Source organism: Talpa occidentalis, unplaced genomic scaffold, assembly GCF_014898055.3.
Source record: "Talpa occidentalis isolate TD23 unplaced genomic scaffold, MPIMG_talOcc4v2.1 talOcc4.4, whole genome shotgun sequence".
Taxonomy (NCBI): domain Eukaryota; kingdom Metazoa; phylum Chordata; class Mammalia; order Eulipotyphla; family Talpidae; genus Talpa; species Talpa occidentalis.
The window spans coordinates 63,186,232-63,212,983 of NW_023604295.1; the positions used below are offsets into that span (position 1 = coordinate 63,186,232).

Genomic DNA, 26,752 nt, shown 5'->3' on the forward strand with positions numbered 1-26,752 from the left:
AATTTCAGTATCAAGTTTTATGATATTGAATCCAAGGTATACAAAGAAAATCTACAGTCTTTCCAACCTAATGTTAAATTAACACTTCAATCCTTCAGTCTTCAATAATAGCATCTTGTATTTTGCAGGTGAGGCACAGCTTTCATAACTTTTCAGGAACTATTTAATTAGTTACTTTATTCAACAGATGTTTATTTACCATCCACATGTACCGGGAACTTTGTTAAGTGTCATAAACTAAAGAGGGAATGCAAAATAGCATTCCTGTCCTCAGTGAGTGCACAGCCTAGCAGGAACTGTGAGCAGGTAGCAATAATAAATAATAAATGTAACACGTTAAAAATTTGGTACACTGTGCTATCTTAGTTATGAAAAGGGAATACAAAAAGCAGGAAAAGAATATCTACAAAGGCATGTGAACTCCCAATTTATAAACAACTGAAGATGTTCCCAGACATGAGTAGAAAACTGAATAAAATTTGTGTATCCCATAGTAATCATTAGTAACTTTGGCTGAACCCAGTAAAGCAGGCCAAGTGTGTTTTAAGTAAATGTTGAGTAGAAAAACCTCCAGTGGGGCCTCCCTGGTGGCAAAATGAGTTAAGACACAACCTGTGAGTCTGTCCACAGCCTCTGCAGCACTGAGTTCCAATCCCCAGCCGGCCAAGGAGCTACCGACATGGTGCAGCAAACTACTCTTGACTCACCCGCTGTGCCCCTCAGCAGTGTACTTTGGTCAATCTGCCTGTTCTGTGTTCTCCACTCTGTCTCTGGTGAATCCTCTCACCCCCCGCACTTCTGGCCTGCACCCCAGCTCTTGTATGCATAAATAAAAAAATATTTAAAAAAAAGAAAAAAGAAGAACCTCCAGTGATCAGCATTCAATTTGTAATTGGTAGTGTGCATGCTTTTGTGTTGAGTATTTTGTGGAAAAGTCTCCATTTAGAGTTAAGTTTTGGTAGAAAGTATGAAGTATTTCCCTTCATATTTTTATTTCTGGCATTGAAATAAGGAACACAAATTAATTGGTACATTAACTTTCAGTATATTTCCATTTATTTCACCATAAAGTGAACCAAAAAGATTTGAGTTATTTTATGTTAGGTGAAGAGACAAATATCTTTGCTTGTTTACTGGTGATACTGGTTTTGGTTCTCTGTTGTCAATGACATGGGTTTCTTGAAACTTCTTTACCTCTTGGGTGCAAAAGATTTAAAGGCAAATTCTTTCTCTATTATGACGTCCCTTAAGGCAGGCTTATTCTGGATACTTCGTTCTATTTTCTTAATACAACTTTTCCAATTCTTCAAAACTTTCCAAGGATTATATTTTTCTAGGAAACTGCCCAAAATTGAGCTAATATAATTTTTTTAAAAATCCTTGTCAATTTAACTGTAGATAAACCATGTAAAATTTTAAACTACTTAGTACTATTTGAGCTTGACTTAAAAGGAATGTATTTCCATAGAATTATATTTTCAAAATACAGGTTAACTTCTTTGGTTTATTTATTTATTTTGAGAATTTATAGCTATTATTAGGCAAAATACTCCAGCTGAGTTCACATTCCTGATTTGGACATACCCTGTTTGTAATTGATGTAGAAGAACAGACAAATCTACTAACAAACAGAACAAATCTGTACTGTTACCTTCTTCCAGCTCTAGTTCTTCAGACATTACTGATTTTCTTCTACTTTGAACTATAACATTCGGCTATCTAATGCTTCCCCTGGGCATATTCATTTCACATTTTAAATCAAACGCATTGCTGAACATGTTTGGCAATGTAGCGAGAAGATTAGGTCTCCATCATACCACACATACGCTTAGCATTCCTCCTGAGGATCATTAATGCACTATTGCTGGCCAATCAGACGTAACTTTTGTTAATGTCTAGAAATGTAGGCATTGTGCTCTCCAGTAATAAATGTCTAAAATATGTTTACTGCTCAAGGGAATTATTCAGAATGAGCTCCCAGCTTTAACCAGTTTTCTTCTCAAATCTTGTGAAGACTGTTCATGTAAAGACCTTGCTATTCCTGTTCACTCATTTTTACTAACAAGCAACAAGATTTCTGGTTTGGTTATTATTTCAAGAAGAACGGAAATCACAGTTACTTGGGAAATATATGAGTTATGGACAGCATGTAACAGCTACCTCACTTTGATTTTCACTTCATTTGCTGATCACAATCCAGAACCAACCGTGCGTGATTGTCCACTGAGGGATAAGCTTGGATAAAATTTGAGCATTTCAGAAATATGCTTTCTAAGATTAAAAAAAAAAAAAAAAGAGTCAGCTCTAAACTGCCTGAATATAGAAATGGGCTATTTTATAGGAACTGCTGTGGAAAACCAAAGGAAAGATATATTTTAACCATTTTTTTTCTAGTTATAAAAAGTACTATTTCATTTTTAAAATTAAAAATGCCCAATGGCAAACATCCATTCAGAATTAGTTAACGTTTTAATGTATATTCTTAGTTTTTCTATGTGTAATGTATGTTTTTCTGACAGAATCATTTTGTGCATAATTTTTTTATTAGTTTAAACACGTGTTGTGTCAAACCTTGTACTGGGGATACATTAAGCAAAGTTAGACATAGTCCCTGACTTATTGAACTTAATTATATTTGGTAATGTGTATAAATTATGCCATTTGCAGTCAGGTTTTCTTGTCTGAATTATAAACAACTTTTTCATTTTGGTTTTTTTTTTTGAAATGTTAAATTTTATGTATTTATTTATTTATTTGTTTGTTTGGTTGCAGAGCAATAGGTGTACCACCAAATAGGTACACTAAATTTTACTTAACCCATCTTCTCCTGTGGAACTTTTGCTTTGTGACCTATTGTGTGTTATTATAGTGGGTTGTAATATACAACATAAAGAGTATTTAGAAATAAAATTATTTTGGAAACCAAATTTTTAGCTGTATTCAAATTTCAACATGTTATCTTTGTAAGTAATCTGTTTGCCACTAGACTCTGCCATGTCAGATTCATTCAGGCTCCAGGGTGTACATTACTGTAATTGAAGAAAATTTGTTTTTAGTTTATTTTTCCACAAAGTAGAACTTTCATTCATAGATGGGCAGATACAGAGATAGATCAATCGATGCACTGGCATTCCCTTTATATAAATAAGTTTCCACAATGTATCAAATACTATATTAAAGCAGTTCTATTTACTGAAAATCTGCTTCCTCCCATGATTGTAATTGGTACCACATCTTTGTAAGGGGGAGAGTTAACTGAGATTGCAAATATTTGCATATGAATTGCTACATAATCATTAATTTAAGATATATTATCTTAATCCTTGCAGGTGGTTAGTTTTCATGAGCAGACTATATCATTTTGTATTGTGCCATTTATAAACCCATTCAAACCACACACAAGCGCGTGTGCGTGCGCGCGCGCGCGCACACACACACACACACACACACACACACACAGAGGCACATAACTTTTTTTTTAACAAGGAGATTAATGGCAAAGGGAATTGCACCTAACTCTATACACATTATTAAGGTCAAAATTCCAATAAGATTAATCAAAGTCTTCAAAGAAGCAACAGAAACAATGGCAAGGAAATTGCTATTTCAACTATAATTCTGTACCTGGTGCTGCTGTTATTTCTTGGCAGGGCCTTAGGGAAAGCAGTCAGTTCCACTCCAACTACCTCATTTATAGAATGGAGCCACCTATTTTTTTCCCTTGTAAACATTGCTTTAAGTATTTCAAAGAAAAGGAAAGGGTCAAGGAAATCCAAAGAAGCAGGTAATCAAGGCAGTCATTATCTAGAAAAGTAGGTCTTATCTCAGAGTACATGAGAACAGGGTGATCATTTTTCAAAATATGAATTAGTGGGGGGATTTCTCAGCTTGTGCTTCTTTCTGGGAGCATTGAGGCTCAAATGATGTTCAACAGTGTCTGCTGTTCTTCTACTTTTATTCACTGCTGTGTTGTGCTTTCTGACCAATAATAGGGTCAAGTGTGGAACAGAGATGCCTGGCCACTGGGAGAAACTACAATAGATGTCTTTTCAATATATTAATAATTTGTTGAAGGGAATATTGAACTAGATTTTACTAACTAGGTCATTTGAATGATGAGATATTACTTTTAATCCTAGAATCAATACAATTCATTACTGAATTACAGAATACAGACCAATACAATTCACTATAGAATTATAGAATTATATTTTCTACAAGATCGCTTCAAAGGCTTCCTACAAAATTGTGCTGCAATTTGATTACTTGCCTCAGGCAATCAAAAGTAGAGGGCATTACAATGTCATTAATGATTATTTTTATTTTATTTATTTATTATTATTATTATTTTTTTTTGTGGGACCCTCACTGGTGGTCGGGGAATGAACCAGCGCTGCAGAGGCTGCGGACAGCCTCGCAGCCCAGCGCTTAACCGCTGCGCCACCAGGGGAGGCCCAGTGATTATTTTTAAATCTATTGTGTAGTAATAAGACTTTCTGGAGTTTGATATACAAACCTATGTATTTTGAAAAGTGACTTGTAGGTTCTAGTATTTCTAAGACTAGTTAACTGAACAGGCAGCCTAAAAAAGGAAGTGCTTGCTTCCACTTACCTCTTCAGAGAGCATTAATGCATGTGTCTCAAGTGCTTTGCACTTTAAAAATGTGTTATAAACACAAACCCACACATCAAATACATTTTTAGAGCAATCACACAAATAACTTAAAATATATTTTGTTAACTAGGTTGTATCTTGGTGAGGTCATATTTATTTATTTATTTTAAAGATTTTATTTTATTCATTTATGCACACAAGAACTGGGGTGTAGGGCCTCCCCGGTGGTGCAGCGGTTGAGCGCTGGGTTGCGAAGCTGCCCGCAGCCTCTGCAGCGCCGGTTCAATCCCCAGCTGCTCCCAGGCCACCAGAGGAGGGTCCCACATGGTGCGCAGACCTCTCCTGCTGCCCGCTGCTCCCCTCAGCAGTGTACTTCAGTCTGCCTGCTCTGCTCCCCGCTCTGGCTCTGGTAAATTCTCTCACCCTCCCGTGCTTCTGACTGTACCCAGTGCTTGTATAAATAAATAAAAATAAATCTTAAAAAAAAAAAAGAACTGGGGTGTAGGCTAGAGATAGGGGGGGTGGCAAGGGGATGAGAGGATTTACCAGAAAGGAAAACAGGCAGACCAACTGAAATACACTGCTGAGTGGAGCAGTGGGTGAGACAGGAGAGGTCTGCTGCGCCATGTAGGATAGCTCCCTGGCCAGGGATTGAACTCATGCTGCAATGGCTGCAAATACCTTCATAGTGCTGAGACTTAACCCCGTGTGCCAACAGGGAGGCCGTGAGGTCATATTTAAATTAGATGGTGCATCAATGTGCAAGGACCCTCAGGACCTGTTAAACAGCTTTTAAGTAAATCTGCACTTTAGGCAGACAGAAGATAAATAAAAGGTTTTATGAAAATGAGCTCTAGTAATTTAATGTGATTTATAAAAATAATTTGAATTAAAGATAGGAGAGAAAAAATAAGTCATAAGGAAGACAAGGGTGGAAGCTAAATATATGTGGTTAATCCAGAAAATGAACTCCTTAAAGTCCTGTGGCATATGTCTTGGGGGAAGATTTGAATTTGAATATAGAATTAATTATATTTAATTATTTTGAATGATATCCCAGTCTGGATTAATGTTAATCAGATGGTTATTACTCATTTGCACAAAAGAGTGTGTTGTGTGTCTTTGGGCAATCAAAGGAATTAATTACATGGCAGTCACCAAGTAATCAATATAATAAACCAGTGTGACTGAAATAATCACCTCATTTCAAATTATTCAAGTTATTAGATTCACTTTGAGTCTATCATGGACAGTCTCACTTTTTTTCAGTGAATGTACTGATAGAATTTCTGGTGCATTCTATTTTGGTTAATGTGGCTTATCCATGTAGCGTATTGCTGAACCATATTTTATGTGAAACAATCCTACTTTGTGGTTGTACAAATAGAAATGACTTCATTTTTCAGCAATCACTGTCAAATATGCTCTAAGTTTTGCCTATTCACTATCTCCCACTTGTTGGCATCTCAGGTAGATCCCACAGCTTTTTGAATATTAACCAATCAACAAGCACAGGGCTTCCTTACCCCTCCCTTGCCTGGTTTCCTGGCCTGGGAGTCCCATTTTATTTCTGTTCCTTTTTTCCTCAATAAACTTTTTCTTTCTCTAAACAAAAAAAAACAAAAACAAAAACAAAAACAAAAAAAACCCCAAACCCCCCCAAAGAACAAGCACATATATTCATAAATATATATATACTAACCACTCATTATAATAATACTCATTTTCATATATAAAGCCCAGGTTGACCTCCTTTCCCCAGCTCAGGCCGAAACCCTGTACTGAAGACATTGTCCTAGGAAGAAGGTAAAATCTGCTTTTAAAGAACATACCTCTATCTCACCGTCCAATGAATGGATGGGGAGGATTAGAAAAATAATTGGCAAATATCTTCTTACTTCAATGATATATATTTCAGCTTTCTTGGTTTGTGATGTCCTCTGGGCACCAGATAGACCAGCTTCATGAAATGCAACCAATGTGGTCACCTAGGGCAATGCCCATGTGGTTTAATGCTCAGCAGTTGCCATCTTGAAAGTTTTAATATAATCTTTGAATTTGTTTTGTTAAGTCTGTTGGAACAACAGAACTTGTTGTTGTAGCTTGTCATGTTGATTCTGCCTTTTGCACACTGTGAGTTGGCTTCTGGACATTGCTTTCCCAACCCCCTAGGCTACCTTCCACCCCTGGTGGTACTAAGTGGTAATATCTAACTATAATATAGTGTAAGGTTAAAAGCTGGGGTAGAAGTCACCTCTAAAGCAATGGTTTCCCTCAGGAGATATTTGATTAATGTCTAGAGACACTTTAAGTTGCTACAACTAGAAGTGTGGGCATTCTTGGTGTTTAATGGGTAGAGACCAGGAATGCTCATGACAGTCTAGGATGTACAGAACAGGCCTGACAACAATAATCAGTCAAAAATGCCAATCATGCTAAGTTAAGGACCCTGCTATAAGCCAGGCTGACTATAATACCAATACTGTTTTACATTGTCTCTAGTAGATATTTTGAAGTAAAAAATAAAGAGTGAAGTATATTGCCGGTATCATGGAAAGATTTTTTTTTTAAAGATTTATTTATTTATGCATACAAGAACTGGGGTACAGGCCAGAGGTGTGTTGGGGGGGTAAGAGGATTCACCAGAGACAGAGCAGGGAACAGAACAGGCAGACTGACTGAAATACAATACTAAAGAGAACAGCAGGTGAGACAAGAGAGGCCTGCTGCACCATGTGGGTAGCTCCCTGGCTGGGGATGGAACTGGTGCTGCAGTAGCTGTGGATAGCTTCATGGGTTGCATCTTTTTTTTTAAGATTTATTTATTTATTTATACATACATACATACATACATACATACATACATACATACAAGCACTGGGTACAGTCAGAAGCACGGGAGGGTGAGAGAATTCACCAGAGCCAGAGCGGGGAGCAGAGCAGGCAGAAGGACCGAAGTACACTGCTGAGGGGAGCAGCGGGCGGCAGGAGAGGTCTATGCGCCATTTGGGGCGGCAGAGGATCGAACAGGCGCTGTAGAGGCTGTAGGCAGCTTCACAACCCAGCGCTCAACCGCTGCGCCACCGGGGAGGCCCCATGGGTTGCATCTTAACGCCTTGCCACCAGGGAGGCCCCAAAGATTTTTTTTTAGTAGTCTCTTCTAAAAGGGCTAAATTTGAATTGAACACCGACTTTCTCTGACTAGAATCTGATAGGAAGCTTTGTCGTTCTAGTGGGAGGCAGATAACAGTGAAAAAGAACAAATAGTTGACTTGCTGGGTTTGGCTCCAATCTTGTTTCTTTTCCTTCTAGCTGTGACTTTGTGCACGTTCCTTAATTTCTCCTGACTCAGTTTCTCCAGCTTAAAATGGAGGTAATGTGGCGAGGAAAAGGTGAGCAGTCTATGAAACATCTATCATGGTGCCTGACAGACAAGAAGAACTCAATTCAAGGCTTACTATTGTTAGTTTTAGGCAAATATCACATGGGTGTAATTGTTTCATATGCTCATGTGTTTACTGCACTGGGCCATCAGAAACAGCTCCTGTTCTCAATCAGCTTGACAGAATGAAAGATTTCCTTTGGGTCCTCCGGCTGTCTAAGGCAGGCCAGGGCAGGGGTGTGCTGTTGTTCCCCTGACCGCTGGTTAGATCTAGAGCCTTTCCAGAGCTAACATTCAGACTATGAGTCAAAAGGAGAAAATCTTAGGCCTCAATTACTTAAGTAAATGCTTTTTTTCTTTGCTTCTATAACCATAGTCACAAAGAACTTCCAGTATCCTTTTAAACCAGGATTCTCTCTGGGGGCAACACGATACAAATTGCAAAGCAGCACAGCACAGCATAGAGAGTGGATGAAAAAACGATGACATAGCATGGACCACCAGTTCCCTAAACTTGGGCAGCTTGCTTCCCTTCTCCGGGCCTCAGTTTCCTCATTCATGTAAGCAGTAGGGTTGCAGCAGATGACTTCCCCAAATCCAGATGCTCCTCCTGCCTCCCCTTATAAAGAAAATGCCAGAAAAACAAAAAAAGTTCATTTATCCGAAGAAAGAAACATGCAGCCGTGGACACAGAACCTCCTTCAGCATCCCGGAGCAGGAAGCGCCCCTTAACCTCCGACTCCAGGCGACTAGGGGGCGGGCGCCAAACCGGGGCGCCCCACCTCCCCGCAGTGCCCCACCCCTCCGCGCCTGGCCTTCTGTGCTCCTCCCACCCGCGCCCCACCCCTCCGCTCCTGCCCTCCTTGCTCCGCCCGCTCGCGCCCGCCCCGCCGCGCCCCGCCCCGCTGTGCTTTGCCCCCTGCGCCCCGCCCCGCGGCGTGCGCACGCCGTCCCGCCCCCAGCCCGGCGGCCGCCGCGTGGGCTCCCGGCCGCGCGCAACAGGCCGAACCGGTGAGTGGGGGTGTCTGACCCGCCTCTCGGCGCCTGGGGTGGCGGGGCTCGGGGCCTTCTCCCCGGAGCTCGAGCGCGGGCTGGCGGGGTGGGCTGCCGCCGGGGCCTCGGGACGGCCGAGCCAGCCCGCGGGCGCTGCTGGCGACGGGACCCGGGGCGCGCCCCGGCACGCGGGTGAGGCGGACGCGCCGGGCCTGGCGCTGCTGGCCCCGGGCCGGGGCGCGAAAGGCCTGGGCACCAGAGGAGCGCGCTTGCTTGGCCGGGGGTCTCGGAACCGGGGAGGCGCGCCAGGAAAGTTTGGAGGTTCGTCTGGCAGGACGGGGCGGGCCTGGGCCGCGGCGGCTGGTTGGGAGCGCGGCCGCCACGTGCGCTCTGCTCCCCGCGCGTCGGGTCGGGGCTGCGAGGCCGGCTTGACAGCCCGGGCGCCCTAAGCCGGGCTGCGCCTCTTTACTCTCTCCTAGCGTGACTTGAAAATTGGATTTTTGCGGACTGGTTCATTCACTGGGCAATAACTATTTCTAGAACCGTCTGCCGCACGGTTGGGTTGTCCAACAGGTTAATACCACCGGTTGGTTCGGTGTGTTTTCAGAAGTGTGGACCAGGGACTGTCATCTGCATCCGATTCTGCCATTGGTTGTAAATTAGGCGCAGGCGTTGATTTCACTGGCCTGGTCTTTAAATGGGAACAACCTGATTTACCCAGCTGCTTCCGTTGGCGCCTCTCGGGTCTCGTCCATTGCAAAGTCATGGTCACTAAAATACAGTCATGAGATCTAGTCCATTTTCTTTCTAAAATAGAATTAAAAAGATAATGCCAATCAGAGCATTAGCCGCAGGATGCCAGTTAGTCCTCTCTGAAGTGATAAATATTTCTGTGAACCAGATGTTTTATTTACGTCAGCCTAGGCACCTTGTTACAGGCAACAATTTTTGTCAGTTGTTTAAAGTGTATATTTAGTTGAGTTTGACGGTTGCCCTCTGTTGTTGGGAATAAAATTCATATGGGGGACTTAAGTATGTTAGTGCAGGTTTCTGAACCCCAGCTACCAGAAGTGTTAATTCATTCAGACCCAAAAATTTGTGTAGACAAGGGTTCCTGATGGAAGAACACTGCTTCGCAGTTTAGAACGGCAAGCACACCTCCCTCCCTTCTCTGGTTGGTAATTTTTACCTGATGTCTGAGTCTTTTAGCTGTGACACTACTATTAAATGCCCAAGAAAGCAGCTGCATTCGAAAGATCAATCCCCATTAAATGAACCATTTGTTTTCCCCCAACTCTTGTATAAGGCTTTTGAGAGTTTTTCCCCCTAAAATTAATACAAAAAGATGTAAAAGGGAAACAATTCAGCCAGCAGACATTTCATGAGGACTTTCTATGTGCCACAGCCCATCCCAGGCCCTGGGAATATTCAGATGGTTGTCCTCTCAAGAGTCAGGTGTGACTGAATTGTAAGTTTTACTACAGAAGAAAAGGTTACACACTTAAAAATATAAAGGCTGTGCTACATTTGCTGGCCATAGAATGGATTCCAATGTTGATTTTCATGTAGAGTTTTAATCCTTCAAAGTTCTCTGAGCAGTAACTAAAATATGAGCTGTGGAATCTTTTGACTTAATCTTTTTGCTTTTTAATGCTAGTTGCAGCTTACATTGGAAACAGTGTATAAAAATAGTTACTGGAATATTTATATCTCCCATTTAAAAACATTTGCTCTAATTTCTGTTTGGGTGGTCTGTGAAGTTAGGCAAACTTGTGTTGGCTGTTCTTTCTTGATATCATATTTTCTTGTTTACTGTATTTGTATGAGTCTAAAACACGCTTTTTATTTTTACTGTGTCTGAAATTGTGATAAATTTTACAACTTTAGTATGTTTAGTGTATTTGGTCGCCCATTCTCCAAAAGTTCTTAAGGAATGGTTGTCTTACAAAATGGGTAGTGTGATGATCAGAGAAATAGTGAATTTGCCCAGTAACCTCTAAGCTAGGTTCCAGTTAACTGAGCCACGAATCATTTCAGTGCGAACGTAGAGAACAGTAAGTGGTGTAACATTTGGCAGTACAACAAGTGAAATTTGTATTTTAACAAATGCACTTGTTTTGTAGTATTGGTGTTGTTTTGTTAGTGATTGGAAAAATGCTTTATTTCTGGTTAAGTATTTTGCACACTTAGCCATAGGTTCTGGTGAATGTACTTATATGTATATATATTGTGTTTCAAGAAAACAGGCCTTCACACATTCCTTAAACTGACATATTGTGAGGGATAAGAGATGTATGACTGAAAATTTAAATTACTTTTTCTTTATAAGTACATTTAATGATGCCAGCATTCTGAGCCAGTCTAATATTTTGTTTTCAAAAGTAAATATGAGCAGTGTATCAGGTGATCCCCAAGACCAGTCCCAGGTTTGGTCAATTAAGACTCACAGGTGATTTATTACAGTAAAAGGAGGCCAGGCACTTAATTGTTCCAGCAACTAGTTGTGAAAACATGGAATTGCTAACCTAGGAAGCTCATTAGCTAATGCCCAGGGTCACATAGGCACACTCTGCCTGAGGTGTATCAGAATTTCCAGAAGGAAAGCAGGAGTTCAGTATAATGGCTTTGTACAATGTAGGACAGTGAGTTGCTCTTATAAGTTACTGGTGGTAGGAACCCTCCTGAAATTTAAGTTCCCAGAAGTCAACTACAAGCTGGTCTTTCAAAGGATAGCATAACTGCTGCATAAGAATTGCCTTTGCTGAATCTGTCTGTTCATATCTCCTTGAAAATTTAAATTACTTTTTCGTTATAAGTACGTTTAATGATGCCAACCTTCTGAGCCAGTCTTTCTACAGTATTTCTAGGTTTTAAAGAGTAGCTATACTTTGTCTCATGGAAGCCTTGATTTTTTTTAGTTGAGAAATTAAGTTGATCTAGTAATTTAAATAGAAAGCATTTTTTAGAAGTCTCATTGATGACGTACCCTAAAACACTAAAGTTTATTTCTAAGTTTACACCTTTACCTCTCCAGTGAAAACTTTTAGTATCGGTTTGTATTGGTTTTCCTCCACAGGCGGTGTTTCACTACCAGCATTTTGTATGGCATCTTTTGATGGAACTGAGCTATTTGTGGATACAAAATTTAGATACTAAAAAATGAGGCCTTTAGAGTTTTGTGTTTTGATGTTTCCACTTCCTAATTTGTTCACTTTACATCTGTGATGCAGTCTCAATGTTTATGAATTAGTTGTTGCAGTGTGTGACACGTTGCTCCTGGGTGCATGCTTTCCACCTTCCATTTCTGTTACCGAATGCCAGTTTCCTTTTCCCTTGGCCAATAAAAGGAAACAGCTTGAGAAGGAAGGTATTCAATAATTTTATTTGTCTACAAACTGAGGCGGGCCAGTAGACAAGTACTGCCCTGTTTTTTGGCAGAGGGCAGGGGTGTTTATCCAGAGTTACATGGGAGTAGAAGGGGGCGTGTCCAAGGGTCCGCAGGTTATCCTTGTAACAGGTTGATGCCAGCTTGCTTTTGCCATCACCAGGAGGTTAACAGTTCAGAGTGTTACCTTCCTAGTGATGCTCTTTTCCATCAGAAATGTAAAGGAGATAGGAATGCCTGTCTGGTGGGGCAGAAAAGAAGCCTTTTATCACTGTATTGTTTTCAATTCTGATAACCCAATAAAGTAGAAAACAATAACATAAATAAAATACTGGTCTTGGGGAAGTTGCTTTTTATAAGCACAGTCGTAATTCTTCACCGTTTTTGGAGACAGATGACTTTAGGAATTTGGTGAAAGCAATTCTCCCTGTCCCCCTTTCAGAAGGAAAAAAGTTATTTAAGATAGAATTTTGTTTCAAGAAATTCATACAATTTGAATTACCATTTCTGAGGGTCAGATGAAGGACACCTGCATTATAAAGTGATTTTGAGGTTGTTCTGAGAAAGGCTTGGCCATGCTTGCATATGTCCTTACCTTGCTACATAAGTGTGGACTATGGACCAACAGCAGCAGCATTGCTTGCAGGCTTGTTAGTCAGAATCTCAAGCCCCATCTTAAATGTAGCTGCCCAGGTGATATGTATACACTGAAGTTGACGACTTGCTGTTATAGGTTGATAATGTTGGTATTTTCTTATGTCTTAGTTAAAAAGTTGTACCTTTTTTAAAAATTTTCTTTATGTATTTTTTACTTTTTAAAACAAAGTTTGCTCCCCCCACCCCAGGTGTAATCCCCATAGAATTTCCTTCACCAGTGCACCCAGGCCCCATCACCACATTCCCCTCTGCCCCCTCCCTCCTTCCTTTTGATCCCTCTCCCTCCCCTGCAGTATGTTTCTGGTTTATAATTGTTGGTTTTGTTGTGTTTTGTATTGTTGGTTTTTTTCCCCTGATGTCTTATTTGGTTCTCCTATATTCCTCTTATAAGTGAAACCATTCGATATTTTTCTTTTTCCTTCTGGCTTATTACACTGAGCATAATTCCTTCTAGCTCCATCCATGTTGCTGCAAATGGCATTAGTTTATCTTTTTTGATTGCGGAATGGTATTCCATTATGTATATATACCACATTTTAATCCAGTCACCAATTTTTGGGCATTTGGGTGGTTTCCAGGTTTTACCTATTATAAATAGTGCTGCAATAAACTGGGGTACAGGTGTTCTTTTGAATCAGTGTTTTGTGTCCTTTGGGTAGATCCCTAGGAGTGGAATTGCTGGGTCATATGGTAACTCCATTTTTAGTAGACTGAGGAACCTCCTGACAGCTTTGCATAGTGTTTGGGCCAGTTTGCACTCCCACCAGCAATGTAGGAGAGTTCCTTTTTCACCACATCCTCGCCAACATTTGTTGTTGTTGCTTGTTTTTTTTGATATGTGCCATTCTTACTGGTGTAAGGTGGTGTAGGGTAAAGAAAATATCAGGCTTTTCTGCCCTTCCGCCATCAGGATAGATGATGGATCCTTGTCCTGAATGCATGCCTGATGGCGGGCACCTGGAATAGGGTGTGGGCATAGGTAGATGGGATTCAGCTGGGCTAAGATTGTGCTTTTAAGGGCGGCGTCACGGGGACGCCAGTAGCAGCAGGAGAAAGCAGCAGTAGAAGCCGAAGCCGAAAGAGAAGCCGAGAAGCAGCAGAACCAACGCCAGAGAGCCCAGATAGAGTAAAGACTTGCTGAGGGCTGGGAGGCCTGCCAGCCTCCCAGCCCCCCAGCCAGCACCCCTGCCTGCCATATGCCTGGTGAACCCCAATAAAAGACCTGCAAAAACCACTGAGGACTCTGACTCCTCCTTTACCCGGTCTGCATGGGATCAGAAAATCTGCACTGTGCCCAGTCCTGCCCCTTACAGGTGGTATCTCAGTGTGGTTTTGATTTGCATTTCCCTGATGATAAGGGATGTTGAACATTTTTTCATATGCCTGTTGGCCATTTGCATTTCCTTTTTGGAAAAATGTCAAATTCTGGATTGTTTACCTTTTTTTGTTGAGTCGTGTGAGTTCTTTGTATATAATAGTTGTACTTTTTTTTTTTAAAGATTTATTTATTTATTTATACAAGCACTGGGTACAGTCAGAGGCGTGGGAGGGTGAGAGAATTCACCAGAGCGGAGAGTAGAACAGACAGACTGACGAAGTACACTGCTGAGGGGAGCAGCGGGCGGCAGGAGAGGTCTGCTCGCCATGTGGGACCCTCGCCTGGCGGCCGGGGATCGAACCGGCGCTGCAGAGGCTGCGGGCAGCTTTGCAACCCAGCGCTCAACCGCTGCGCCACCGGGGAGGCCCTAGTTGTACATTTTTAAAGACTTGATATGTAACTATGTTTAGCCTTCAATTTTCAGCCCTCTGTTTTTTTAATGAGATGGTTGATAAAAATGTCAATTTTCAGCATAAACTGAAATCTGGAAGTGAGATTGAGGCAGAGATTTGGGAGCAGGCAGCTTTGTGCTCCAACCACCTGATGCTACCACTGGTCCAGGGCCCTTTGATTGCCCTCCTGAGCACCAGGTGGTGCTGTGTTGGGCATTTGATGGTAATTCTCCATCAAGGGTTTGTAACTCAGAATACATATAATTAGATTTGGGACCTAGTACTAAATGAAGCCAAAATCAAGGTTTTTGATTTTGCTATATCAGTGGCCACAGGCTGAAATTGTAACTCGGAACAGCTGAAGTTCTTGAATAATTTGGATAATTATCCCTTCTTATAAATGGATAATTAATTCCACAGCTTAGGGCTGTGCACAACAAAAATGTGTTTTACTTTACGCGAATAGTGTTTGAGGTTGAAGCATCTTAGAACAAATGGTATTATCTTAAGGCTGTATCCTATCCTGGCGGAAATATCATTGACTTACAGACAGTTCTCATGAAGGCGAATGTTCACGCACATTGTATGTACATGATTTGCTAACCAACACTGGCACTCTTAGTAAACCTAACCACATGTGTTGTGTTCTTTCGGCAGGTTTGCAGGTCCTCCTTGCCTTGTCTTGAAGACAGAATGATGCCAAAGAAAGGGAAGGCTGCAGGGAATGGGAAGGAAGAGGGGCCTGTTCCCTGCAAACAGGTGAAGGTAGAGGCAGCTGGTGAAGCTTTCACTTTAAACTTTGACAGCCCCAATGGGTTGTTTGAAAGTTTGATCTCACCCATCAAGACAGAGACTTTTTTCAAGGAGTTTTGGGAGCAGAAGCCCCTTCTCATTCAGAGACATGATCCTGCACTGGCCACATACTACCAGTCACTGTTCAGGCTATCAGATCTGAAGAGTCTGTGCAGCCGGGGTATGTACTATGGAAGAGATATAAATGTCTGCCGGTGTGTCAATGGGAAGAAGAAGGTTTTAAATAAAGATGGCAAAGTGCACTTTCTTCAGCTGAGAAAAGATTTTGATCAGAAAAGGGCAACAATTCAGTTTCACCAACCGCAGAGATTTAAGGTAACAGGTTCTCCCCAATGAAGAATCCTCACTTGTATTAAAATGGTAACATTTGGGGCCTCCCCTGGTGGCGCAGCGGTTGAGCTCCGGGCTGCAAGGCTGTCTGCAGCCTCTGCAGCGCCGGTTCCTTCCCCAGCCACCAGCAAGGGACACACGCGTGCACACACATCCCTCCTACTCCCCCACCCCCCTCCCAAGCAAAAAATGCTAACATTTGGCCACAGCTTAGCTCAGGAATGAACCTGTGGCTTAATAATTACCCTCCTGCCAGCTTGGGAAGAGGTACCACCTGTTTCCTCTCAAGACGCTCCATCGTAGGTGATTCTGTTATCTTTTTGCTACACTTAGAATCTCCAACTCAGGATAGATACAAGTACCATTGAGCTGCAAAAACTATAATTATATTGCCAGTCTGTAAAGTTTATTAGCAAGCATTAACCTCCAGGAACATGTTCTTTGGGCTGGTTTATGTTTTGATATATGGTAAATATATCTGTTTGGTTTGTTCCATCATTATAAGACAGAATAGCATCAAGATGATCATTTTCTTCTTGAAGTTACCTCCCTTTACTGCCTACTCCAAGTAGAGACTTAAGAGCTATGACCAGATCATGCCAGGTGCCTGTTCAAGAAAAAGACTTCATAGTCTTTCAATAGACATGTGGGTGATATTGAGGGACAAGGCCCTGAAACTGTTCCTGTGGAGGTAGTCATAGGTAGAGAATAGCTTTGATTTGCAAGTCTGAAAGATTGGCGTATTTTTTTCTACATTAGTGATTAACATTTGAGATATAATTTTCCTCCTCTGTACTCAGTCTCTACATTTATAAAATGTGGACTGAGGATGAACTAATCTTTTACAGAGGTTTGAAATTTTTACATGACGGTGGCCCAGGGCTTGTTGAGTCCTGTTTTGAATTTTAGATAAAATTTTATCCAGATTCAGAAAAGCCCTTCTGTGACCCATGACTGAATTAAAATGTTAGCATGAGAGGAGGAGAGGGGTTTATGAGGTTTCATATTGAAGGTAGTAAATTCTGGCTGTTGGTCGCTCCTGAGATACTGTCATTTGCAGTGTTTCCCGTGACTGCATTGGACGGTTGCCTTGTTAGATCCCATTAGGCCTCATCTGGTCTTTGTCTTTCTTTGCTAAAGATCCTGAATCTGTCTGTGCTCTGAATGAAGTATAGTCTTGAGATTTTCCAGATACTCCATCTCGATTAATCAGAAGTTGAAATGTTCCTAGAATGCCAACTCTTTGGCCCTACCCCCAACAGGAATTTATAAATAGGGATTCCACGGTGTTTTTCCTTGAAAACAAGTTCTTGACTCTTTCTGGCTAGAAAATTTAGCAGTCTCATGACTATGAACACAAAAGATCAGTGAAGTTGATAATAAGTGATTTGGTCACAGACCTGAGGAAAGTTACTTGGTGTCTGTGAATGTCATTTCTGTAACCCTGCCTTGTTGATTGAGCTCTTTGGCCAGGTTTATTAAAGCAGAAAAGATGCACCGTTTTTTTCTCTTTTCACCACAAGTATTGGAAAGAGCCATAAGATGAATGAGCTAATCTTACACTAGAGACTGGGTTCTAAAAATTATATTAGGAGGGTTAATATTGTGTGTTTGTTTACAAATCAGCATATTACTATCAGGATAGAAAGTCTAAGGGAGTTATCACTAGTCAGGTTGAGACAATTAAACCGCCTCTTGTGTCTCTGAACATGCACAGCTTATTCTAGTAGTCTGCAGGTGAGGGAGGAGGTAACTAGAGATAAAAGTTGTTTCCCACCTGCTTTGGTTAATTCATATGTCAGAAGTCCCAGTGAATTTACCAAATACTTACACATGTGTTCAGTTTGAAGTATCTACAAACACTTAAAATAATTATGGTAGTTACTGTGCTCTCCATTTTACATTTAAGGAAACTGAATTTCACAGATGTGACTTTTCTATAACTAAGGACTAATTTTTTTTAGATGTCTTCTGACTCCAAATATAAGGAATTTTCCTAAAATACTTTGAAAGATATAATTTAGATGTAGGGCTTTTGACATGTTTGTTTTTGCCTTTCTGTAGGTATGTATATTGTCTTATCCATAGCATTCAGTTTTGATTGTGGGGTAGTTCAGCAGAGAGGAGGTTGTACCTAACCAGGAGAGAGGCTGCGTTCCCTTTTTCATTTTTCCGGGCACCTCTACACATAGTTGGGTGTCATGAGGTAAAGGAGAAGACATATTTTTGGAGCCTTGTTTGTTCCTGTCAGCATTGATATAGCAATAACATTTGTCACCTGCTTTGTAATTTAAATAGTTTTTGAGATAAGCTCTTTTGGCTGTTCCCCACAATCTTAGTAGAGGAGACTTTATTTTATAAATGAAGAAGCTGAAGTCACCAGGCTTGTAACTACAACTTCGACTGGGGCTGTCTGACTCCAGACCTCTTTCTAGTAGGCCACACCTGGCAGATTGGTCCAGGAAAATGGAAAAATTGTATAGTTGATAGTTTTCTGTGAACTTTAAGAACAAAGGAAGCATATCCGCATCAGTTACACACCCATCTGCCTGAGTTGGGAGCCATAAAGTTACTCATAGGGTCCTGAGACACCTCTTAGGTCATCTGAGAGAGGAGCCCTGGTCTTTTAGAGGTTCTACTCACTGTGTAAGTATGACTATAGAGCCAGGTCCTGCTGGCCCCTCCTTGGTAGCAGACCATTTGGGAGCTCTGTTAACTGGAACCATTCAGATGTCATAAAATTATTCTTTCTGTATTTAGTAGAAGCCCTAAAATCTGCAGAGAATTATACAAAGATGTCTCCCATTCAAATGCTGACCCAGTTGTATCCCAGTTGTATCCCATTTGATATTTTTAATACTGTAAGTTCTTTTTCAGTCTAATGGTAAAATTGACTCCACAACTGTGGACATTTAGTCAGCAAATACTTTAAATGTGTATTGGTGTCTTTTATGTGCCAGGTTCTGTACATTCACATGCTTGAAACTTTGGCTTCTTCAATGGCCTCTGCAAGTGATTTTAAGATAATTCCATAAAGAGGCAGTAGATTTGCATTTAAACTTATCAACTCTGGAGCCAAGCTACCTGGATTTGAATTCTGGCTCCATCACTTATTATCTGTGTGTTCTTGTGTCTTAATTTCCTCATCTGTGCCTATTTTAAGGGGTAGGTTGTTGGAAGGCTACATAATTAATGTACATAAAGCACTTAGAAACAGTGTCCAGCACTAGAAAGTGCTAATACCTATGTGACCTTATTATTCTCTTCCCTCTTGTCATCTACCTTGGAAAAGTCAGATTTCTTTCTTGCAGGAACATATGGCTCCTCTTTTGGCCTCTTAGTCTGACTAGACAGTCTGACCAGTTGTTTATTGCTGGAGAGAGGGAGCCTGACTCAGCCCGTTCCTCCTCCTGTCAGTACCCACTTCCCAGTTTATCATTACTCCTGTTGCTTTTGCTTTTTATAAATGGAAGCAACATTGATTTATAACATATAGGTTAATAATTTATAGCGTTATAAGTCATCTGTAAATGCTATACTAAGTGTACCACTAAAAGTGTTAATTCCATCATCATACAATTGACTCTTTCATCTGATTTACCCATCCCTTCCCTTCTGGTAAGCATTAATTTGGTGTTACAGTGTAAAATTTTATTTTTGTTTTAGTTCATTTGTATATGTTTGTGTGAGTGAGTGAAATCATAGTGTTTGTCTTTCGTCATCTGACTTATATCACTAGGCATAATACCTTCTAAAGTCATCCTTGTTGCACATAGTAGGATCTCATCTTTTTTTTTTTTTAATAGCTGAGTAATATTCTATTGTGTATATATTGCCACATCTTCTTTATCCAATATGTTGCTGGGCACTTAGGTTGTTTCCAACTCTTAGCTATTATAAACAGTGTTGTTCTAAACTTTCCTCTTAGTACTGCTTTTGCTGCATCCCATAGGTTCTGATAACTTTATTCATTTGGATAATTTGTATTATCACATCATTGTGATTAAAAAATATGCCTGATATTTCTATAGGATTCTCTTAATAGTTCCTTAATAGTTAACTGTTCCTTTTGTGCGGGGAGTAAAGTAAGAAATGCTCTATGTTGCCATCTTTACATTGCTTTAAATACCAATTTTGTGCAGGCAGTTCCCAAAGGAAATCTCCACATGGGAATCGTAGTAGCTCAAACTCAACATTTCTAATGTATATCTCTTCTTTCTCCCTCTTGAAAATTTTATTCTTTAGCAAGTCTTTGCCATTTTAATAAATGAAATTAGGAGCTAATTTCCCAAGTCAAAAACCAAGTTGTATATTTCTTTTTACTCTTTTCATTGTCATCTTTCTTACTTAGCCCTTCACAAGTCCTATCAGTGTTGCTTCCAGGGTGCATCTCGACTTTGCTACTTCTCCCCTCTCCCAGCACCTTGGCCATTTCTCCCCTGGGCTGCTGCCTTATAAACTTTTCCCTACTGATTTTTTTTTTTTTTTTTGCTTTTCTACAATCCATTCCTCATACAATAGCTAGAGTGAGCTTTTACTTTTTTTTTTTTTAAAGATTTATTTATGCATACAAGAGCTGGGGTACAAGTCAGAGGTGTGGGGGGGTGAGAGGATTCACCAGAGACAGAATGGGGAACAGAATATGCAGATTGACCAAACTACACTGCTGAGGGGAGCAGCAGGCAAGTCAGGAGAGGTCTGCTTTGCCATGTGGTTTCTCCCTGGCTGGCCAGGGATCCAACTGGTACTGCAGAGGCTGCAGATCACTTCATAGTGCAATGCTTAACCCTTGCTCTGCCAGGGAGGCCTAGAGTGAGCTTTTAAATGTAAATTGGTTCTTGTGTTGTCCTGCTTAAAATCCTTCAGGAATCCCAAAGATTGCCTGCATTGCCAGTCTCTTTTTGTTTCTGCCCACATCCTTTTTCTAAAATGGAAAATTCTTGAAGGCAGAGGTGTTGGCTTTTTTACTGCTGAATTCCTAGTATCTGCAATGTAATAGCTGTGCAATAAAGACTTGCTAAGTGAATAAGAACATATTCTTTTATTTCTAATATATTTTCACACCTCTCTCCCCACTTTTTTCTTTTAAAGGATGAGCTTTGGAGGATCCAGGAGAAGCTAGAATGCTACTTTGGCTCCTTGGTTGGCTCTAATGTATACATAACCCCTGCAGGATCTCAGGGCCTGCCACCCCATTATGATGATGTGGAGGTAAGAAACTTGCTCACCCTGGGAAAGGAGTTGCTGCGAGACCCGTTAGTGTAGTTGTCAGGGTTCAGTTGAACTCTTGGGCCAGGTCTCTGTCTACTCTTTATGGTCTCTGGAGATCTTGACCTCATCTGAATGTTGGGCCAAAATTAATCCACCAAACTGGTTTCCTGCTGCTTTTCTAAGGGAGAGATTGTTTCCAATCTTACTAATACAAACAACCACACATTCCTGTGAAACAGGTATTTTTTAAATTTATTACGGAAAGTGTGATTGACTTTTTCCTTAATTTGGTAACGTACGGTCTTTAATAAGGTAATGTCACACATCCTTAAATCTGCTTTCATTTTGTCCCTTTCTTTGTAGCTGCCCCAAATAGGTATTTTTTTAATTTGTGAAAATCTTGGGGCAGCTTGGATGAAGGTCATGGTTTCACTTAAACACTGGCACTGTGACAGATGTTGATTTCACACTCATGTGGCTGCCAAAAAAAGTTAACTCTTTGACTTAGGTGGTTTATAGTTTTATTTTTGTACCAATACAAGATATGAACAGTAAGTAGTAAAAAAACTTTTTTCCCCTTTGAGAGTACATTTTCCAAAAAATAAAATGTTTGAGAATATTTTTAACAAAGCATTAAAATATCTTTGAATGAAGAATAAAAAACTGGAATTTTCTTTCCTGCCGGGGTTATGTTCAGGATTTTAGACATTAATATCTGAAGTTGACTTTGGAGTAGAGATTATGGGTTTATAACAGAAGATTTGAAGGAATGAGATAGTGGGGTATACAGTAGGGTATAATGAACACAACAAGGCTTTACGAAGATGAAAATTATGAATAACCTTCCATTATCAGGGCTGGTGGTTACCTGCTTTTAAAAGAGAAAACTGGTAGTGGCTACTTTTATATGTGTGGTGTGAAATGCATCTCGAATCTTTCATTTTTATTTTTTTACCTGCAACTTGTAATTTGTCTAATCCTTAGAGGGCTAGTATTCTAGAAGCGCTTTGGCCATGAGTTGTTGGAAGCTCTCTGATACTCTGGTCCTGTGATTATAGGTTTTCATTCTGCAGCTGGAGGGAGAGAAACATTGGCGCCTCTATCACCCCACCGTGCCCCTGGCGCGAGAGTACAACGTGGAGGCCGAGGACAGGATTGGGAGACCGACACACGAGTTCACGTTGAAGGTACAGGAACTGTGATTGTGGGTGCCTCTCCTGAGACAAGTCCAGGTTTTGGATTTAGTGTTGGTGTAATGGTCCTCATGGGAATGTATTCAGGAGACAGGCAGGGTGGCTGTCATTCTAGTCAGCCAGCACATGGGGCTTCTGAAGGAGACTTGGTAGTTTTTACTTATAAAGTGAGCTGAGGAAGTATTAAGTTCATTTTCCCAGTAACTCTCTCCAGATGTAATCCAGTTTCAACAGGAATGAATTATGAATTTAGTGGCTGCTGATTTTTGTTTTTTAAAGCTTCTTTTCTTTTTTATTTTTTAAAGATTCATTTATTTATACAAGCACTGGGGTACAAGCCAGAGGCACGGGAGGGTGAGAGAATTCACCAGAGACATAGCAGGGAGCAGAACAGGCAGAAGGACCGAAATACACTGCTGAGGGGAGCAGCGGGTGTGACAGGAGAGGTCTGCTGCACCGTGTGGGAATCTCCCTGGCTGGCGGGGAATTAAACCCGTGTTGCAGAGTCTGTGGACAGCTTCACAGCGCTGTGCTCAACCCGCTGTGCCACTGGGGAGGCCCTGGCTACTTTTTCTAGAGTAAAAGTGGAAGTGACCTTGGGCAGCTTTTGTCATATCCTACAGCATGGTCAGCACTAGAGTGCAGGTTGCTTAGCCAGAGCATAGCCAGGGACTACTGAGCTTTTTTTTTTCCCTCAGTAAAATTTCAACTTGACCCATTTTGCTGCGGTTATGCAGTGCATTTTCTCTGTACTCTCCTCCTTTTCCCCTGGTAATTATGAAGGCATTTGCCTCCTCCTCGAGGAAGCCAGGTGGCTTGGTCAAGTGCTGGTTAGTGGGCATCATGCTGATGAGAAAGTCTGGACGAGATCATAGCCAATCCCCAGCAAGTGAGATTGTTGAGAAAAAAGAATTGCTCCACAATTCAATGTATACCTTTTCCTAAAAAGCACAAATTTAATTTTCTTCTGTACCATTCAAACCATTCCAAAGATTCTACCAGTGTGACACACATCCTCCATATAGTAGTTGTTATTGTATTTCTCATGTCTTAAAGAATTTGTTGGGAATTGTTACTCACTGGAATGTGTGCCTTTCTTGATTTTAAAATCTTTGCCTGCCTGCTAATAGCTGAGGGACGCAATCTCCCTGAGTGAGATGAGTGGGCACTTATATTTTTGGAGACTTAAATACAACAATAGAGGTGCTGCTGCCTTCATTTTTTTGTGCTCTTGTCAGCAAACTATGACCTATGCATCAAACATCTGACTTGCTGCCTATTTTGCAAATAAAGTTTGTTGGAACACAGACTCTTTATGTACTGTCTAGGGCTGCAGTCACATTACAATGGCAGTGTCTGTGAGCTGCCAGAGACAATGTGGTTCACACGTCACGAATATTCACTAACTGGCTTTTTACAGAAAGTTGGCCAACCTATACCCAAGGTGAAGCATGTTTATTTAGGCTCTGGTTGATTTTTTTTTTTTCAAACATTTTTTTTTAAAGATTTATTTATTTATTTATACAAGCACTGGGTACAGTCAGAAGCGCGGGAGGGCGAGAGAATTCACCAGAGCCAGAGCGGGGAACAGAGCAGGCAGAAGGACCGAAGTACACTGCTGAGGGGAGCAGCGGGCTGCAGGAGAAGTCTGCGCGCCATGCGGGACCCTCCTCCGGTGGCCGGGGAGCAGCTGGGGATCGAACCGGCACTGCAGAGGTTGCGGGCAGCTTCGCAACCCAGCGCTCAACCGCTGTGCCACTGGGGAGGCCCTCTGGTTGATTATTTTTATGCTGAAGACTAAGCCAAGGCTTAGCCAGAGCTAAGTTACCCAGACTGACTGTTTGAAGGTCAGGCTTCATTGGGTCTTCCAGTGTAGAGGAGGGATCTTGGGGGAGATGGAGCAGTACCTGTCAACTATGTCCATCCTCACCACAGTTCATTAAAAGAAGTTCTGAATCTCCTGGAAGGAGAGAGACAGCATTGTATAGTGTATAGTTTCTCAAGTTGTATGTCTATATGTGTGAGTTTTAATTGGGACTTTTTAAATGAATTCCCTGTGTAAGTGTTCACTATGTGAAATAGAAAAGCTTAGGCACCCTGGGGGAGGCAGTGAGGTGGGAGCTACAGTAAGAGGCTTGCAGCCCCTTTCACCTCTCTTCCTCTCTACTCCAGTTGCAGCCTGTGTGGCTAGGTATCCTGCCCAACTTGGAATCTTGGGTGAAAACCTTCCCTATAGTAGAAACATTCCATCCTGTGACTTGGGGGCTGGCAGACCTGATTTTGAATTTAGCTGCTGTCACTTAAGAGATGCTTGTCCTTGGTCAAGAGACTTATCTAAGTCTTAGTTATTTCATTTTATTTTTTATTTTATGCATATAAGAGCTGGGGTGTAGGCCAAAGGTGTGTGGGTGTGTGTGTGTGTGTGTGAGAGGATTCACCAGAGACAGAGCGGGGATCAGAACATGTGGATTGACTGAAATACACTGAGGGGAGCAGTGGGCGAGATGAGAGGTCTGCTGTGCCATGTGGGTAGCTTCCTGGCCAGGGATCGAACTTGTGCTGCAGTGGCTGCAGAGTGCTTCAGAGTGCTGAGACTTGACTCCTTGCGCCACCAGGGAGGCCCCCTTAGTTTCTTTTTATTAAAATGGAGATCATAATGTTTACCTTCTAGGTTGTAAGGGATGAAAAAGATTACTTTGAAATTTACAGTGAAATTAGTGAAAGACATGTCTGTCTGTATTAGTTTTCCTGTTGCTGTTATTTAGTGCAAACCCAGTGCCTGAAAACAACACACATCTCCTAGTTCTCAGCAGGTCACAAATTCAAAAGGGGTTTCACTTGGCCGAAATCAGGTGTGTCAGCTGGACAGTGTTGCTTCTAAAGGCTCTAGGGTAGAATCCATTTCCTTGTCTTTTCCAACTTCTAGAGGCCGCCTGTTTACCTTGGCTCATGACCCTCCTCCTCCACAGCTAGCAGCATGAAGCGTGCTCTTTCTCACCCTGATATTCTCTGGTTCTCTTTTCTCTTACCCTCTTCCATTTTTAAGGAGCTTGTGGTTGCAGTTGACCTACCTGGATATTCAAGATTAATTTCCCTATCACCGTAATTCCATTTACAACCTAATTCACCTTGTTCATGTAACCTAAATATGCACAGATGCCAGATTAGGAGGCAGATATCTTTGGAGACCCTGCCACAATGCCCTGTCTTCCTCTCTTTCTCTGCTCTCAGAACCCTCTTCCAGCAGGCTCACCCCCACCGTCCCTCCAGAGCCACTCTCCACATCATCAGCACAGTGCTCAGCGCCCACTCTTGGTCTTAGCCTGCCTGCAGCAGCAGCTGACACCAAGGCTGGTTTCTGCCTCTTCCTGGGCTCCCAGGATGCCACTCTCTCTTGATTCTCTTTACACCTTACTCACTGTTCCTGTTCGTTTATTTTGCTGCATTGTCCTCAGTCGGTTTTTCCATTTCTAAAAGTTAGGGTGCCAGAGCTCATTTTCTGAACCTCTTATTTTTTTTTAAAGATTTATTTATATGAGAACTGGAATACAGTCAGAGGTGCAGGAGGGTGAGAGAATTCACCAGAGGGAGCAGGGAACGGAACAGGGAGACGGACCAAATACACTGCTGAGGGGAGCAGTGGGCGAGGCAGGAGAGGTCTGTGGCGCCATGTGGGTCTTTTCCTGCCCGGCCCAGAATTGAACCCATGCTGCAGAGGCTGCGAACAGCTTCACAGCGCAGCACTCAACCCACTGCTCCACTGGGGAGGCCCTGAACCTCTTATCTACTTCTATGGTTTTAAGTGGATGCATTTTAAATGCTGTTTTATGCCTCTAGTTCATGTCTATAAACTAGTCATAGATCCAGCTGCCTACTTAATGTCTCTACTGAAAAGCTAAAAGATATCACAAATTTAATATTCTGCAAACCACACTCCCATGTCCCGCCTCCTCCTCCCTGTAAAGGTCTCACCATTCTTCTGCTTGTTCACCACAAAACCCCAATGGACTCTGGTTTATAGGAAAGCCACCTATTTAGTATATATTCTTTTTACATTCATTCTGGTATAACAACCAAATAATCCTTCTGTGATCCCATGAAACCTTTACCCAGGCCTCCAGTGACATTCTCTTAAATTCATATAAAAGCCAAAGTCTCTACACAGTCCCGAAGGTCCTGCAATCTGGGCCCTCTGCTGCCTTCTCACTTCCCCTCCTGCCGCTTCCTCCTCACTCACTACCCTGTAGCCGCACAGCCCTCCCCATCTCTCACACCTGCCTGGCACGTCCAGCTTCAAGACCCTGCACTTGCTCCCCTGAAGCCTGGAATCCTTTCCAGGTTGTCATGTGGCTGGCTCGCTCATTTCCTAAAGTTTCTCCTGAAATGTCACCTAGCAGCGCAAG

At 41.6% G+C, this 26,752-nt stretch overlaps 1 protein-coding gene across 3 annotated transcripts in view; it reads left to right on the forward strand.

Annotated features, from left to right (window-relative positions):
* Positions 1–8,960: 8,960 nt before the first annotated feature.
* The window catches only part of RIOX2 (ribosomal oxygenase 2), a 33,573-nt gene continuing 15,781 nt past the window's right edge, over positions 8,961–26,752 (forward strand). For 2 of the 3 annotated variants that reach the window (XM_037525672.2, XM_037525674.2), the window contains exons 1-4: positions 8,961–9,008; positions 15,460–15,930; positions 21,037–21,156; positions 22,215–22,343. In XM_037525672.2, the coding sequence (XP_037381569.1) occupies positions 15,496–15,930; positions 21,037–21,156; positions 22,215–22,343 (684 nt within the window). In that variant the 5' untranslated portion in view covers positions 8,961–9,008; positions 15,460–15,495. Of the gene's footprint in view, positions 9,009–9,257; positions 9,312–15,459; positions 15,931–21,036; positions 21,157–22,214; positions 22,344–26,752 lie in introns of those variants that run through there. The other variant, XM_037525673.2, reaches the window with a different exon arrangement.